This window comes from Nomascus leucogenys, chromosome 10 (genome assembly GCF_006542625.1).
Source record: "Nomascus leucogenys isolate Asia chromosome 10, Asia_NLE_v1, whole genome shotgun sequence".
NCBI classification, from domain to species: Eukaryota; Metazoa; Chordata; class Mammalia; order Primates; family Hylobatidae; genus Nomascus; species Nomascus leucogenys.
In genome coordinates, this window is record NC_044390.1 from 10424898 (window position 1) to 10440026 (window position 15129).

Sequence of the window (15129 nt, forward strand, 5' to 3'; positions counted from 1 at the left end):
AAAAGTAGAAACTGGCATTAGGTTGCATTTTTATCTAAAAATATAAAAGTTGGTGACAAAGTCCTAATTTTACAGAGAGAAACAGATAAGCAACATTAATCATTTTCTGAAATCAAGATTGTTTTGATCACTTTAATTGAAGGGAACAGTAACTTAAATAATTTTACTAAACAGTGCATGGTTATAGTACCTTCATATTTTACAAGGCTTCTGTATTTTACAAAGGTGTTGATTGTCAGTATACAGTTAATACTACTAATATTTTACAAGGCTTCTGTATTTTACAAAGGTATTGATTTTCCATTTTAAGATTTGTAGTTTCAGTACTTAGAGTAATTCAGTTGTTGGTTTTAAGCTCTCCCTGTAAAATTCAGGTTAAGTGACTATATGAGTAGTGGTAGATTCCATTGCGGGGTAGTAGAGAGTACTTGTCATAATTTGCCTGGAGTAAGTATGGCAGCAGTCATCTCTACCTAGATTCTTAAAATATAACCAAAAGCTCCAAGCCACCACCATTTACCAAGGAGATTTTATTTATTGAACAATGTAATCAATAGCCTTCCATTAAATGCTAAGCCAGAAAGCTGAATCTTTTAAATTACCACTGAAACATGATGTAATGTTTCCTGTAACTTTGTAGTTTTGAAACCTGTAATTTTTTGGGTTCATTTTGACATATCACTGATACTTTTCCCTGAGGACTGGTGCCTTCAGTACTACCAGATATGAGGGGCTAAAAAGTTATATTCCTTTATGAAAATAAATAGTATAAACAATTATATAACCTCTAATTGTGAGTCCTATATTCATATTTTAATGAATATTAACAATATAGGCTAGGCGTGGTGGCTCATGCCTGTAATCTCAGCACTTTGGGAGGCCAAAGCAGGCAGATCACTTGAGGCCAGGAGTTCAAGACCAGCCTGGCCAACACAGCAAAACCCTGTCTCTACTAAAAATTCAAAAATTAGCCAGGCATGGTGGCAGCCACCTGTAATCCCAGCTACACGGAAGGCTGAGGCAGGAGAATCACCTGAATCCAGGAGACGGAGGTTGTAGTGAGCTGAGATCATGCCACTGTACTCCAGCCTGGGTGACAGAGTGAGACTCCGCTTCAAAAAAAAAAAAAAAACTCACAATATAGTGTAGTAATTAGAGAAAAATACCTGTACCTGTTTGTAAAAGAAATTAACATATTTACTATTTTGCAAGTTAATGCTTTTTTAAAAACTAGAGATGGAAGTCTCACTATGTTGTCCAGGCTGATCTTGAACTCGTTGCCTCAAGCGATTCTCCCAGCTGAGCCTCCCAAAGTACTGGGATTATAGGCATGAGCCATCATATCCGGCCTTTTTTTTTTTTAACCTCAACATTTGTGTTGCTTTTTTTTTTTTTTTTTTTTGAGACGGAGTCTTGCTCTGTGGCCCAGGCTGGAGTGCAGTGGCGCGATCTCGGCTCACTGCAAGCTCCGCCTCCCGGGTTCACACCATTCTCCTGCCTCAGCCTCCCGAGTAGCTGGGACTACAGGCGCCCGCCAACACACCCGGCTAATTTTTTGTATTTTTAGTAGAGACGGGGTTTCACTGTGTTAGCCAGGATGGTCTCGATCTCCTGACCTCGTGATCCGCCCGCCTCGGCCTCCCAAAGTGCTGGGATTACAGGCTTAAGCCACCGCGCCCGGCCCATTTGTGTTGCTTTTTAAATGCCTTAGTGATAACCTTAACTATAGTCTCTACTCAGCTCTTTTTGCTTCTTAAAGGAAAGATGTTTTGAACATAAACTACAATAGTCATTTATTTTCCTAACCTGGTAGCAAACATGCCCTTACCATCCCAAAATATTAACCTTAAATGGAGGAGTCTCTACTGAGAAATTTACTGACTTTAGCATTTTACTTGCTAAATTGTGTAATGAGGTTTAAAGGAGCATAAAGTTTCAAATTCTGTTTTTATGCATCTGCTGGCTTTGTGTCTTTGGACCGAGTAACCTAAATGAGGCTCAGTGTCTGTAAATTAGGAGCAGAAACACTTGATTATGAACTACATCACATAGGTGAGATAATGAATGTAAATGTATCTAAGCCATTGCCTGCTGCAAAGTAGATAATAAAAGGTCATTCTTCTTCATTCTCTTAAAGACCATCTTTTTAGAGTAGCCTTGCTGTTTTTCTTTCCTAACATAATTGAACTTTTAAAAACATAGCTAGCTATACCATCAGGGTTTTTGGTTTGGGATTTGGATAAATGTAAATAGATAATCTTTCTATAGTTGGTTTCTACAGTCCTTTCACTTTTCTTTTGGAAACACAACAATCTGGTAGGTTATTTCTCATCTGCCACTTGTGTCTTTTTTCCTTAGTAATAATTTTGGTATTCTTATCCTTTGCACTTATACTCCTTTTTTTCTGAGCTTCTCCAGCAATGCCAAGGTACTTTCTTACTACAAGATGCATAGCACAAGCCAGCTCTGATTTTTTTCCATTTATTTTTCCTTTCCTGTGTTTAGTAGTAAACTGGTTAGCTGTTTCCTCCTTAAAACTTCAGAATCAGAGGTTAAAAGTGAAACTGAGTTTAACTTCCTTCATGTTAGCTTTTATTTTTTTTAATGTTTAAAGTAATATTGAAGTATAGGATTATAAAGTAAAACCTCACTCACCAGAGGTAACTAACCCCACTGTTAACAGTTTCGTGTCCTACTAGAATTTTTCCGTGAGATACTTATTAGACAATTAAATACATACACATATTTACACATCCTATTCTTTGCCTTGCTTTTTACACTCATAGACTTCTTCCTGTGTTAGTACATGTAAATTTACCCCATCTGTCCTTATGGCTTCTATTATAGTATTCTATTTTATGCACTTACTCATTCCTTATTAGTAGACATTTGGATTGTTGCCAGTTTTCTTTGTTATTATATCCAGTGCTACAGTGTGCATTTTGTGGCATTGTGTATGTATTTTTGCCCACTTTTGTTAGTATAGTCATGTTAGTATAGGCATGCGTTGCCCATTTAATGATGGCTATGTAATCTGAGAAATGCATCATTAGGCAATTTTGTGATTGTGAACATCATAGAATGTACTTACACAAACCTACTACACATCAAGGGTATATGCTACAGCCTAGTGTTCCTAGGCTACAAACCTAAGACAAACCTGTATAGCATGTTACTGTACTGAATACCATAGGCAGTTGTAACACAATAGTAAATATTTGTGTATCTAAACATAGAGAAGTGTCCATAAAAATATGGTATTGTAATCTTATGGGACCACCATTGCATATGTGGTACACTGTTGACTAAAACGTTGTGCTATGCATGACTGTATTTCTATAAAATAGTTTCTTAGAGGTGAATTTGCTGGGTCTAAGAAGGTGTACATTTTAACTTTCGATGGGTACTACCAAACTGTTCTCTGAGATGATGTTGATCCAGTTTATGCTCACGTCAGCAGCGTATGAGAATGAATACTTATTTCCTCACCTCTTCCTCAATTCTGAATTTTATCCATCTTTAATGAAAATAGTATCCTTTATTTTTATCTCCTTTGATTTTGTTTAAGATTGATATTTTTAAGCATTTTCTATATGAATATTATAAAATACTGGTTTTCTTTGCATTTAAACTTTACTTTCAAATGGTAGGCATTTTCTTGTGGCCATTGATCCTTCTCAGATACTGAATGGAAAAGAGATCAGCCTGAAGTTAAAATTTCACATTAATAATTCTCAGAAAAAAAACTTGCTGTGACTGAGTTGACAGTATTAGCATTTGTTTCAAGTATGTTCAATTATTTAATAAAATGTAATGTCATAAAGAAGGCTGTGATCCTTAACAAATGATTTCTGTTAAACACGCTGATTATCCTAATTTTAAAGCTTTATTAAGAAGAAAAATATACAAGTACCATTCATTAGGTTGGACATACTTCCTATCAGGATGTTCTTACCAACTTATATCTCTCCAGAGATTTAAGGAAAGAAAACTTATAGTTTCATCATCTCATTTATAATAAAGTCTGTAGGTTTGGTTAAAGATTGTTTAATTGTATGTGTAATTGTAAAAGGGCCTGTGCCCACAGCTCTTTTCATCAAAGTTCTCACTTCTGCCTGTTCTGTACTCCCTAAGATCAGAAATCATTTGCAGAATTACTTCTGTGTACCATGTGCTGCATTGGTCTCTGAGATACAGAAATGCACAAGGGGGTCTCTGCCTTCAGTGAGGATACGTGTGTGCGTGACACTGAAGGGGGAATGATAAACTATGTTGAGAGAGGAATAATGTTCCTTCTAGAAAGTGAACTCTGAGCTGTATTTTAAGGGATCAGTAGGTATTAGCCAGGAAAACAAGGCTAGGAAAGGACCTTCCAAGACAATAGGATAGCATTTAGTAATTCACTCAACAATTTTTATTGAATATCTATTGTATGCTTGTTCTCACCTTAGCACATTTGCCCTTGTTCTCCCTGGGATACTGTTCCCCTAGATCTGATTTTTGGTTTTTTTGTTTGTTTTAATTCTCTGCCATCTTTCTCCACTCAAATGTCACCACCTCAGAAATGCCTTTTCTAACCACCTTACCTGAACCTTCCCATTTTCTAATATACATAACTTTATATTAATGTAGAATTTTTATTACCTAAAATTATGTATAATCATATATGTATATTTATATAAAATATTTAAAATTATATATTTGTTATTTCCCCTCTTTTTCATGAAGGCAAACTTAATCTCTTAATTGCTATTTCTCCAGTACCTGGCATATACTTTCTCAATTTTTTTTTTTTTTGAGACAGGGTCTTCCCGTGCCAGGTTAGAGGCTGGAGTGCAGGCCTCTTCACAGATGCAATCATGGTGTGCTACCCCTTTAAACTCCTGGCCTCAAGCAATCCTCCCACCTCAACCCACCTGAGTAGCTGGGACTACAGGCATGTGCCACAGCACCCAGCTAATTCTCTGTCTTTTTCTTTTTTTTTTTTGAGACAGGGTCTTACTCTGTCACCCAAGCTGGAGTGCAGTGGCGTGATCACAGCTCACCGAAGCCTCGACTTCCCCAGGCTTAGGGGGAAGATCCTCCCACCTCAGCCTGCGAGTAGCTGAGACTGTAGGTGTGCACCTCCACACCCAGCTAATTTTTGTATTTTTTGTAGAGATAAGGTTTTGCCATGTTGCCCAGGCTGGTCTGCAACTCCTGGGCTCAAGTGATGCATCTGCCTCAGCCTCCCAAAGTGCTGGGATTACAGGCGTGAGCTACTGCACCCAGCCCCAGCTAATTCTTACATTTCACCTCTTAATAACTCTGAGCAAGATATAGGACGTATAGTGTCTCTGCATTTTATATCATTAGACAACCTGAGACCTGGGAAGTTTATTTGCCTAATTTCAAATGGATAAATAGGTTTAAGTAGCTGGGACGGCAGGCAAATGCCACTATGCTCGGCTAATGTTTTCATTTTTTGTAGAGATGGGGGTCTTTTTTTTTTCTTTTTTTTTTTTTTTTTTGAGACGGAGTCTCGCTCTATCACCTAGGCTGGAGTGCAGTGGTGCGATCTCTGCTTATTGCAAGCTCTGCCTCCCGGGTTCACACCATTCTCCTGCCTCAGCCTCCTTATGCTGCTGAGATCACTTACTTAGAAATTCAGGAAAGAACTTTTGACCTTTCTAATCTCTTGTTATTCATAGTAAAATCCTGGGTATCTCATTTATAGGGATACTAATATCTCCTCTGAAACATACAATGAACCATTTTTCTCCTAAAATTGGTTGCTTTCCTACTATAAAATAATTCTAGAGGCTGGGAGCAGTGGCTCACGCCTGTAATGCCAACACTTTGGGAGGCCAAGGCAGGCGGATCAACTGAGGTCAGGAGTTCAAGACCAGCCTGGTCAACATGGCAAAACCTTGTCTCTACTAAAAATACAAAAATTAGCTGCATGTGGTGGTGCATGCCTGTAATCCCAGCTACTGGGGAGGCTAAGGCAGGAGAATCGCTTTAACCCAGGAGGTGGAGGTTGCAGTGAGCAGAGATCACGCCATTGCATTCCAGCCTGGGCGACAGAGCAAGACTCTGTCTCAAAACAATAAAATAATTTGAATTGCCCTTTCTTTTAAAAGGTATTTACCTGTATTCAAAACAAAAGTTTTTTTTAATATATGCTTTTGAAGAACAATCTTTATTCCATTTCTATGAAATGTGAAGTTAAAGCCCCAACTTTTTTAGTTTGAATATTACTTGCAGTTGTTCTTATAAACTGGCTGATTGATGAGCTAGCTACTATTTAAATGTCTAAGCATTCCTCATTTCTCATTTTGTTATCAGCTATACAAAACACAGACTTGCTCAAATCTTTCTAGAGTAATTTTAATTTAGTAATATGCTGTTTTTAAGTATTTGGACTAGCTGTAAGGTTTATAAAACTTATTTTAATAATATCTGTTTTGTGCTTTTATTACTGTTTTTAATAGGCAAGAAAACAGCATATCACTGGTGAAAGCTTACTGGAATGAACTTTTTACTCTTGGTCTTGCCCAGTGCTGGCAAGTGATGAATGTAGCAACTATATTAGCAACATTTGTCAATTGTCTTCACAGTAGTCTTCAACAAGGTAAAAACCACCTTCCTTACCTTTTCCAGGATGTAGGAGGAGGCATGAGTTTCATTAATGTTATGACTAAAGTTAGATATCTAATAATTATTATATTAGTGTTTTAGGTACCAGTGCTCTTCTTAGATAATTTTTACAATTTTATAAATTTACTAATCCTCTAAAAATATTTTTTAAATAGAATGCAACAAAATTGAAAACAGTATACTTAAGTCTGGCAGGCTATTTCTGACCAGGCCTTGTGAATTTTTGTGCAACTATCAAAGAATCCAGGGTGAGCTTATGTAGAGGTGGTCAAATATTTTAAAACATAATACTACCCAGCAATTTTCAAATGACCTTTCTTTATTATAGCCCTTTGAATCCTAAGATAGGTTGATTTTGTATCAATTCATCAGGGTGTATTCTCTCGCCTAAATAGTTCTGAAGAGTCAGAACAATCCTTTTCATTCTGTTTTTCCTTTCCTAGATGCTAAGGTAATTGCAGCCCTCATTCATTTCACAAGACGAGCAATCACTGATTTATAAATGCTTAACTATAGAATGGCTTATGACTACCCAAAACAGTGCCCCATCAACAAATGGGGAAAATTGCCTTTTGAGCTCAGAAATAATTTATAAATTGGGGACTACCTTTTAGTTCCTTAGCATATTCTATTTTTTATTGTTTTATATTATTTTTAAATCATTTGCTTCCTTCTTATAACAGCAGAGGGGTAATCACCTTAAAATGTCATAAAAAATAGATCTACTAGAAGGCAGCATCCCATTCCCATCTTACTTATGGACTCCTACCCCTGGTTCATGTCTTATATGCCTGTAATGGTTATAAAGCCTACCTTCAGGAAAGCTATGGTTGACTAATTACTAATGGATGGGTTTTAAACATGTCCCTCTACAATAAATTAAAATCTTTGTTGTAAAACTTTATTCTGCTTCAGTTTTTTTCTTCTTAACAGTGTTTTTACTAAATATTTGTTTTTATTATAGTAGTCTTGGTAGTGAAACATGTAGATGGTTTTGCTCATTTTTTCCCAACCAATATAAGCTTAAATAAAATCCTATTACCAAAATTTGAGTCTTATGTACTTTTAGTTGTCTAGTGTTTCAGATGGTTATCTTTACATCCTATCTTATCAAAGGTATATCTTGAAAGCAAACATTTCAGCCAGGTGGGGTGGTTCACACCTGTGATTCCAGCACTTGGGAGGCTGAGGTGAGACAGCTTGAGCCTAGAAGTTCAAGACTAGCCTGGACAACACTGTGGTACCCCACCTCTACAGAAATTTTTTAAAAATTAGCTGGCCATGGTGGCGCATGCCTATAGTCATAGCCCCAGCTACTTAGGAACCTGAGGCAGAGGATAACTTGAACCCAGGAATTTGAGGTTGCAGTGAGCTATGACAGCACCACTACACCCTAGCCTGGACAACAGAGTGAGAACCATTTCTTAAAAAAAAAAAAAAAAAAAAAAAAAAAAAAAAAAAAAAGGGTGGGGAGGGGGGTGTTGGGCGCGGTAGCTCACGCCTGTAATCCCAGCACTTTGAGATGCCTAGGTGGGTGGATCACAAGGTCAGGAGTTCAAGACCAGCCTGGCAAACATAGTGAAACTCCGTCTCTACTAAAAATACAAAAAAATTAGCCAGGCGTGGTGGCAGGCGCCTGTAATCCCAGCTACTCAGGAGGCTGAGGCAGAGAATTGCTTGAACCTGGGAGGCAGAGGTTGCAGTGAGCCGAGATTGTGCCACTGCACTCCAGCCTGGGCGACAGACCGAGACTCCATGTCAAAAAAAAAAAAAAAAAGGAACCATTATGTTTAGTTTTCTTTTTTTGTTTGTTGTTGTTTTTTTAACAAGCCAAGTGCCATAAACATCCAAATGCATTTTTTATATATAGTTTTTCCCCCAAAAGCAATTACCATGAGAAAATAATTCATTTTTTAAAAGTACTTTTACAACATCAAAAGAATTAAGATGAAATATAAACCTGGCTGGGCACAGTGGCTCACACTTTGGGAGGCTGAGGCAGGCAGATCACTTGAGGTCAGGGGTTCAAGACCAGCCTGGCCAACATGGTGAAACCCCATCTCTACTAAAATACAAAATGTAGCCATTCATGGTGGCGCTAACCTGTAGTCCCAACTACTCAGGAGGCTGAGGTGGGAGGATTGCTTGAACCCAGGAGGCAGAGTTGCAGTGAGTTGAGATTGCACCACTGCACTCCAGCCTTGGGCAACAGAGCGAGACCCTGTCTCAAGAAAAATAAATATAAACCTTTCTACTTATATTTTTATACAGATTATACTAACAGCTTGTTGCTCTTGAATGAACAATATCTTAAGATGATTAGTTTTAGCTATAATTGCAGACATACTTAATTTTAAACATTCTACATTGGTTATACTCAAAGCTTGAAATTCATGAGAGGAAGGCCAGGCACAGTGGCTCACGCCTGTAATCCCAACACTTTGGGAGGCATTGGTGGGCTAATCACTTGAGCCCAGGAGTTCAAGACCAGCCAGGGCAACATAGTGAAACTCTATCCTACAAAAAATATGAAAATTAGCTGGGCATGATGGCATGCGCCTCTAGTCCCAGCTACTTGGCAGGCTGAGGCAGGAGAACTGCTTGAGTCCAGGAGGCAGAGGTTGCAGTGAGCCAAGATCACCCCACTGCACTGCCACCTGGGCGACAGGGGTAAAACCCTGTCTCAAAAAATATTTCAGAATTAAAATTTCAAAATTCCTGAGAGGGAAATATATTGGATGAAAGTAGTTGTTCATTTTAGACAAACACTAGAAGCATTTGTTTATTTTTAATTAAAGATAAAATGTCAACAGAAAGAAGAAAATTATTGATGGAGCACATCTTCAAACTACAGGAGTTTTGTAACAGCATGGTTAAACTCTGCATTGATGGATATGAATATGCCTACCTGAAGGCAATAGTACTCTTCAGTCCAGGTATATAAACATTTACTTCTTATTCAAAATAAAATGTTTCACGATGTGGAGAAATAGAAGCCCTCATGTGTTGCAAGTGGGGATGTAAAATGGTGCAGTTGCTTTGGAAAAGAGTTCAGTAGTTCTTCAAAAGGTTAAACATGGAGTTATCATATGACTCAGCAGCTTCACTCTTGTCAGCCCAAGAGAAATGAAAAATATATATCTATGCAAGAATGAGTATATAAATAGTCATAGCAGCATTATTTATAATAGTCAAAAAGTGGAGACAACCCAAATGTCGGTCAACAGATGAACAAATTAATATATACATACGATGGAATATCATTCAGCGATAAAAGGAAGGAAATTCTAACACATACTACAACACAGATGAGCCTTTAAAAGTTCTGCTAAATGAAAGAAGCCAGTCACATTGTTTGATTTCATTTATATAAAATATGCGAGGCAAACCTGTATAGACATAAAATAGATAAGTGGTTGCCAGGGACTAAGGAGAAGGAAGAAATGGGAAGTGACTGCTAATGGGTAGAGTGGTTTTTTTTTGGAGTGACAAAAATGTTCCAAAATTAGATTGTGGTGATAGTTGTACAACTATCAGTATATTCATACTAAAAACTATTGAATTGTATACTTTTTTTTTTTAAGACTGAGTCTCGCTCTGTCGCCCAGGCTGGAATGTAGTGGTGGAATCTCAGCTCACTGCAACCTCCGCCTCCTGTGTTCAAACAATTCTCCTGCCTCAGCCTCCCCAGTAGCTGGGATTACAGGCATGTACCACCACACCCGGCTCATTTTTGTATTTTTAGTAGAGACGAGTTTCACTATGTTGGCCATGCTGGTGTTGAACTCCTGACCTAAGGTGATCTACCTGCCTCGGCCTCCCAAAGTGCTGGGATTACAGGAGTGAACCACCCGCCTGGCCTGAATTGTATACTTTAAATTGGTGAATTTTAAGGATGTTAGACATTTATATGGGTATGAAGAGGGAGGTGGAGAAGTCAGTGAAATAATATGATAGACCTTGGCAGGGCGCAGTAGCCCATGCCTGTAATCCTCACATTTTGGGAGGCCGAGATGAGAGGATTGGTCAGGGAGTTTAAGACGAGCCTGGGCAACATAATGAGACCTCTTCTCTACAAAAATCAAAATAGAAAAAATTAGCTGGATGTGCTGGTGCACACCTGTGGTTTCAACTACTTGGGAGGCTTAGGTGGGAGGATCACTGCAGCCTGAGAGTTTGAGGCTGCAGTGAACTCTAATCACGCCACTGCATTCTAGCCTGGGTGACAGAGGGACACCCTGTCTCAAAAATAAATGAAAATGTAAAAAATATTATAGACCTTTATTTCTGTTGTCACGTCAACATTTGAATTCTTAGGTGTATTTTTTTAGACATTACTAAATGGCAGAATGAGAGATGACTATTGCTATGTTGATGGGCTAGATTTCCAAACATCTTATATGAGTTACCAACAAATAAAAAAAATTGGTTTCTTGTTTTCCTGCCAGTTTACAGTTTTCACAGATGGTAAAATGACGGTAAGCTCTCAGTGATCAATTTCTGAATAAGAGAAATTGACTGTTCTCTTAGGTTCTGTATTTTTCATTCTGATATGTTTCTGTTCTTGTGCATCATAATAAAATTATCTGAGGAAACCTGCCTCTTTCTGTCAGTAATACTAGTAAGAACATGAAAACTTGTACTATTTCTTCTAATGTTTCTTATGAGTTAGTAACGTATGTCTCTATTCTTAGCACAATTTGTCACCTTCATTTTCCTTAGGTGAAAATTGAAAGAACATAGATTTGAAGTTTAAATTCTAATGTAATTTTATTTTACTAAGTATTTTTAGGATTTTCCATTTATTACTTTTTAAAATTTTCATCCATGAGAACAGAGCTTTCCATATTCAACATTTCTTAAGCTATGCATAATTTTTATGAAGTTCTTTTAATATTTCTGTTTTTGTATAATGTTATAGCGACCATTGAAATGCTTATATAGATTTTTTCATATTTGTTATTTTTCTGATAGAGATGATATTTATGGTTTCATAATTCTTATATACCTTTTTCCCTAAAAATAATAGAATTTTTGACTTATAAAAATATGGCATAGAATATAATCTGCAAATATTCCATGGATTTATAATGCCCTTTTTTTTTTTTTTTTTTTTTTTTTTTTTGAGACAGAGTCTCGCTCTGTTGCCCAGGCTGGAGTGCAGTGGCACAATCTCGGCTCACTGCAACCTCTGCCTCCTGGTTTCAAGTGATTCTCCTGCCTCAACCTCCCAAGTAGCTGGGATTACAGGTGCCTGCCACCACACCCAGCTAATTTTTTGTATTTTTAGTAGAGACGGAGTTTCACCATGTTGGCCAGGCTGGTCTTGAACCCCTGACCTTGTGATCCGCCCACCTCAGTCTCCCAAAGTGCTGGGACTACAGGCGTGAGCCACCACACCCAGCCTTAAAATGTCTTTTTAAGCTGAGTCATTTACCTTTTGCTCCTGTTAAAGGCAAAGTTATCAAATGCCTTCCTACTACTTTTGGAATGGAGAGAAAGCTGTTTATTTTGGTAACACTGACTTATTTTTTATTAGTTGTTAGCATATGTATATGAGATAAAAAATAATTTTAAATATGTAAAATATAGTGCTTGGTATATAGTAGGTGGGCTCAATCAATATTTGTGGAATGAATGAGCCATACTTTTTTTTTTTTTTTTTTTTAAGACAGAGTTTCACTGTTGTTGCCCAGGCTGGAGTGCAATGGCACTGTCTCAGCTCACCACAACCTCCGCCTCCCAGGTTTAAGTGATTCTCCTGCCTCAGCCTCCTGAGTAGCTGGGATTACAGGCATGTGCCACCACACCTGGCTAATTTTGTATTTTTAGTAGAGACGGGGTTTCTCCATGTTGGTCAGGCTGGTCTTGAACTCCTGACCTCAGATGATTCACCCTCCTCAGCCTCCCAAAGTGCTAGGATTACAGGCGTGAGCCACCACGCCCGGCCTGAGCCACACATTTTATGATGGGGCTTCTGTTTTGACTGTTCTTTCTGTCTCTTTTCGTATCCACTCCGTCTTAAATGAACATTCAGAACTAGGGTACCAATGTTTTCTTTAATGTTTCAGATCATCCAGGCCTAGAAAACATGGAACAGATAGAGAAATTTCAGGAAAAGGCTTATGTGGAATTCCAAGATTATATAACCAAAACATATCCAGATGACACCTACAGGTATGTAGAGTTAAATTCTATATAATTAAAACAATTGAAAAACCTTTTGTGGATCTGTTATCTCATTATTTCTACTCTCAGAATAATTAAATGTTTTAGGCAACCTTTACCTTGAAATACTAATGCTATAAAAAGCAGTATTGCATTGTTGCAAGTACGTTACATAAAATATTTCATCCAGTTCTTACATTTTATATAAGAGGAGACTTCAGCACAGAGAGGTTAACTTTGCTCAGGGTCACACAGTAAATGATAGCACCTGACTGTGAACCCAGGTAGTCTGACTCCAAAATCCAAACTCTTTTTCTTTGGATAAAATAATGAATTCTGTTAGTAAAAGGAGGATAAAAAATAATCAAGAGACCAGCCTGGACAACATGGTGAAACCCTGTTTCTACAAAAAATACAAAAATTAGCCCGGCGTGGTGGCACATGCCTGAAGTCCCAGCTACTCAGGAAGCTGAGGTGAGACTGCAGTGAGCTGTGATCATACTGCTACACTCCAGTCTGGGTGACAGAGCAAGACCCTGTCTAAAAAATAATAATTAAAAAAAAATCAACTACCATTAATTGTTTTATAATTAATTTTGAAACATGGTTTATGAAATTCGCTCCAAGCTATTTCTCGCCAGTGTTCTTTGAGAAAAATTCTTTTTTTATAAGAGCCACTTTCTTTAAAGAGGGACATTATAGCCGAGGAGTTAATCACCTGGTTATAGAGCCAGAGTACCTGGATTTGAATTCTGACGCCTGCACTTGCTGGCTTCATAACCTTGGGCATGTTTCCTCACCTATAAATGGAGATAATAATAGTATCCACTTTTTACAATTATTTTAAGGATTAAATCAGTTAATATATGTACAGTGCTTAGGACTGTGCCTATGATATAGTAAGGGCTATATAAGTGTGTTTGCTTATAATAAAACATTTTATTAGTTTAGCATACTTCAAACTAGTAAAATAACATTTTTACATATAATAATTTTTTACATATATTAAAGTAGATTTATAAGCCAGTCTCATCTCAAATATCAGCCTTACTTTATCTAACTCGTTTTCCTATTCTGATTTCTACCAGTTCTGTAAAAGCTGAGTAATTTGATGTGGATGCTGAGTAATTTGAGGAGTAGAGCACACAACTCCAGGAAGATAATCCTGGGGGCTGCTGGTCTAATTTGGTCTGAGGTGTTAGAGTGCAAGGCGTTAGGACAGAAGGATAAACCCACCACAGTCTTTTTGGAAAGGTGGTTTTGTTGTGGTTGTTTTTCAGCATCTTTAAGTTTTAAAAGTTACTCTATGCCTCATTATACAAATAAATACAGTATTTAAATTTTTTTCCTTTGTGACTGCAAAGGAAAAACTTTCTCAGTTTTTTACATTTTTGGTTACTTAAAAATAATACATTATGCTTGGATAGTAGTTTTCAACTTACAAGGCACTTTGACACAAGATAGGGTCTTACCCTAAGGAACCTCACTACCTGGTACAGAAACTGGCAGAGATCATTTCATTCATCCTCACAACAGCACTGTGAGAGACAGTAAGTGGCAAGCACACATTTATATATGTAGTGGGCAGTTCAATCAAGATTTGAACCCAGCGGTCTTGATTCCACATTCTGTGCTTTTCCCAGTAATAGCAACTATTGCCTACTTCAGTAGTTTTTTGCAGAGCAAAACCAAGAAAATGTCTTATGTCCTGATAACACAAAACACTGCCATTTTTAAAACCTGAAATGAGTTGCTAAGCCATTCTTTTTCTTTTCTTTTCTTTTCTTTTTTAGATAGAATATTGGTCTGTCACCCAGGCTGGAGTGCAGTGGCATGATCTCGACTCACTGCAACCTCCGCCTTCTAGGTTCAAGCGATTCTCATGATTCTCTTGCCTCTCAGCCTCCCAAGTGGCTGGGGTTATAGGCACGTGCCACCATGCCTGGCTAATTATTTTTTGTATTTTTAGTAGAAACAAGGTTTACCATGTTGGCCAGGCTGGTCATGCCCAGCTTATTTTATTTTATTTTATTTTATTTTTTTATTTTATTTTTTTAGTAGAGATGAGGTTTCACCATGTTGGCCAGGCTGGTCTCGAACTCCTGACCTCAAGTGATCTGCCCACCTCAGCCTCCTAGAGGTGAGCCACTGGCACCCAGCTGCCATTCTTAAATGTATAACTTGGCCCGGCACAATGGCTCACGCTTATAATCTCAGTACTTTGGGAAGCCAAGGCAGGAGGATTGCTTGAGCCCAAGAGTGTGAGACCAGCCTGGGCAACATAGTGAGACCCTGTCTCTACAAAAAAAAAACACAATTAGC

The 15129-nt window shown here is 37.8% G+C and overlaps 1 protein-coding gene across 3 annotated transcripts in view; it reads left to right on the plus strand.

Moving 5' to 3' along the window:
• NR2C1 (nuclear receptor subfamily 2 group C member 1) overlaps positions 1-15129 on the plus strand; it is a 52866-nt gene that overhangs the window by 35153 nt on the left and 2584 nt on the right. Inside the window, exons 11-13 of one of the 3 annotated variants that reach the window (XM_030819833.1) lie at positions 6474-6613; positions 9453-9575; positions 12711-12816. In XM_030819833.1, the coding sequence (XP_030675693.1) occupies positions 6474-6613; positions 9453-9575; positions 12711-12816 (369 nt within the window). Of the gene's footprint in view, positions 1-6473; positions 6614-9437; positions 9576-12710; positions 12817-15129 lie in introns of all 3 variants that reach the window. The other 2 variants (XM_030819832.1, XM_030819834.1) reach the window with 2 other exon arrangements.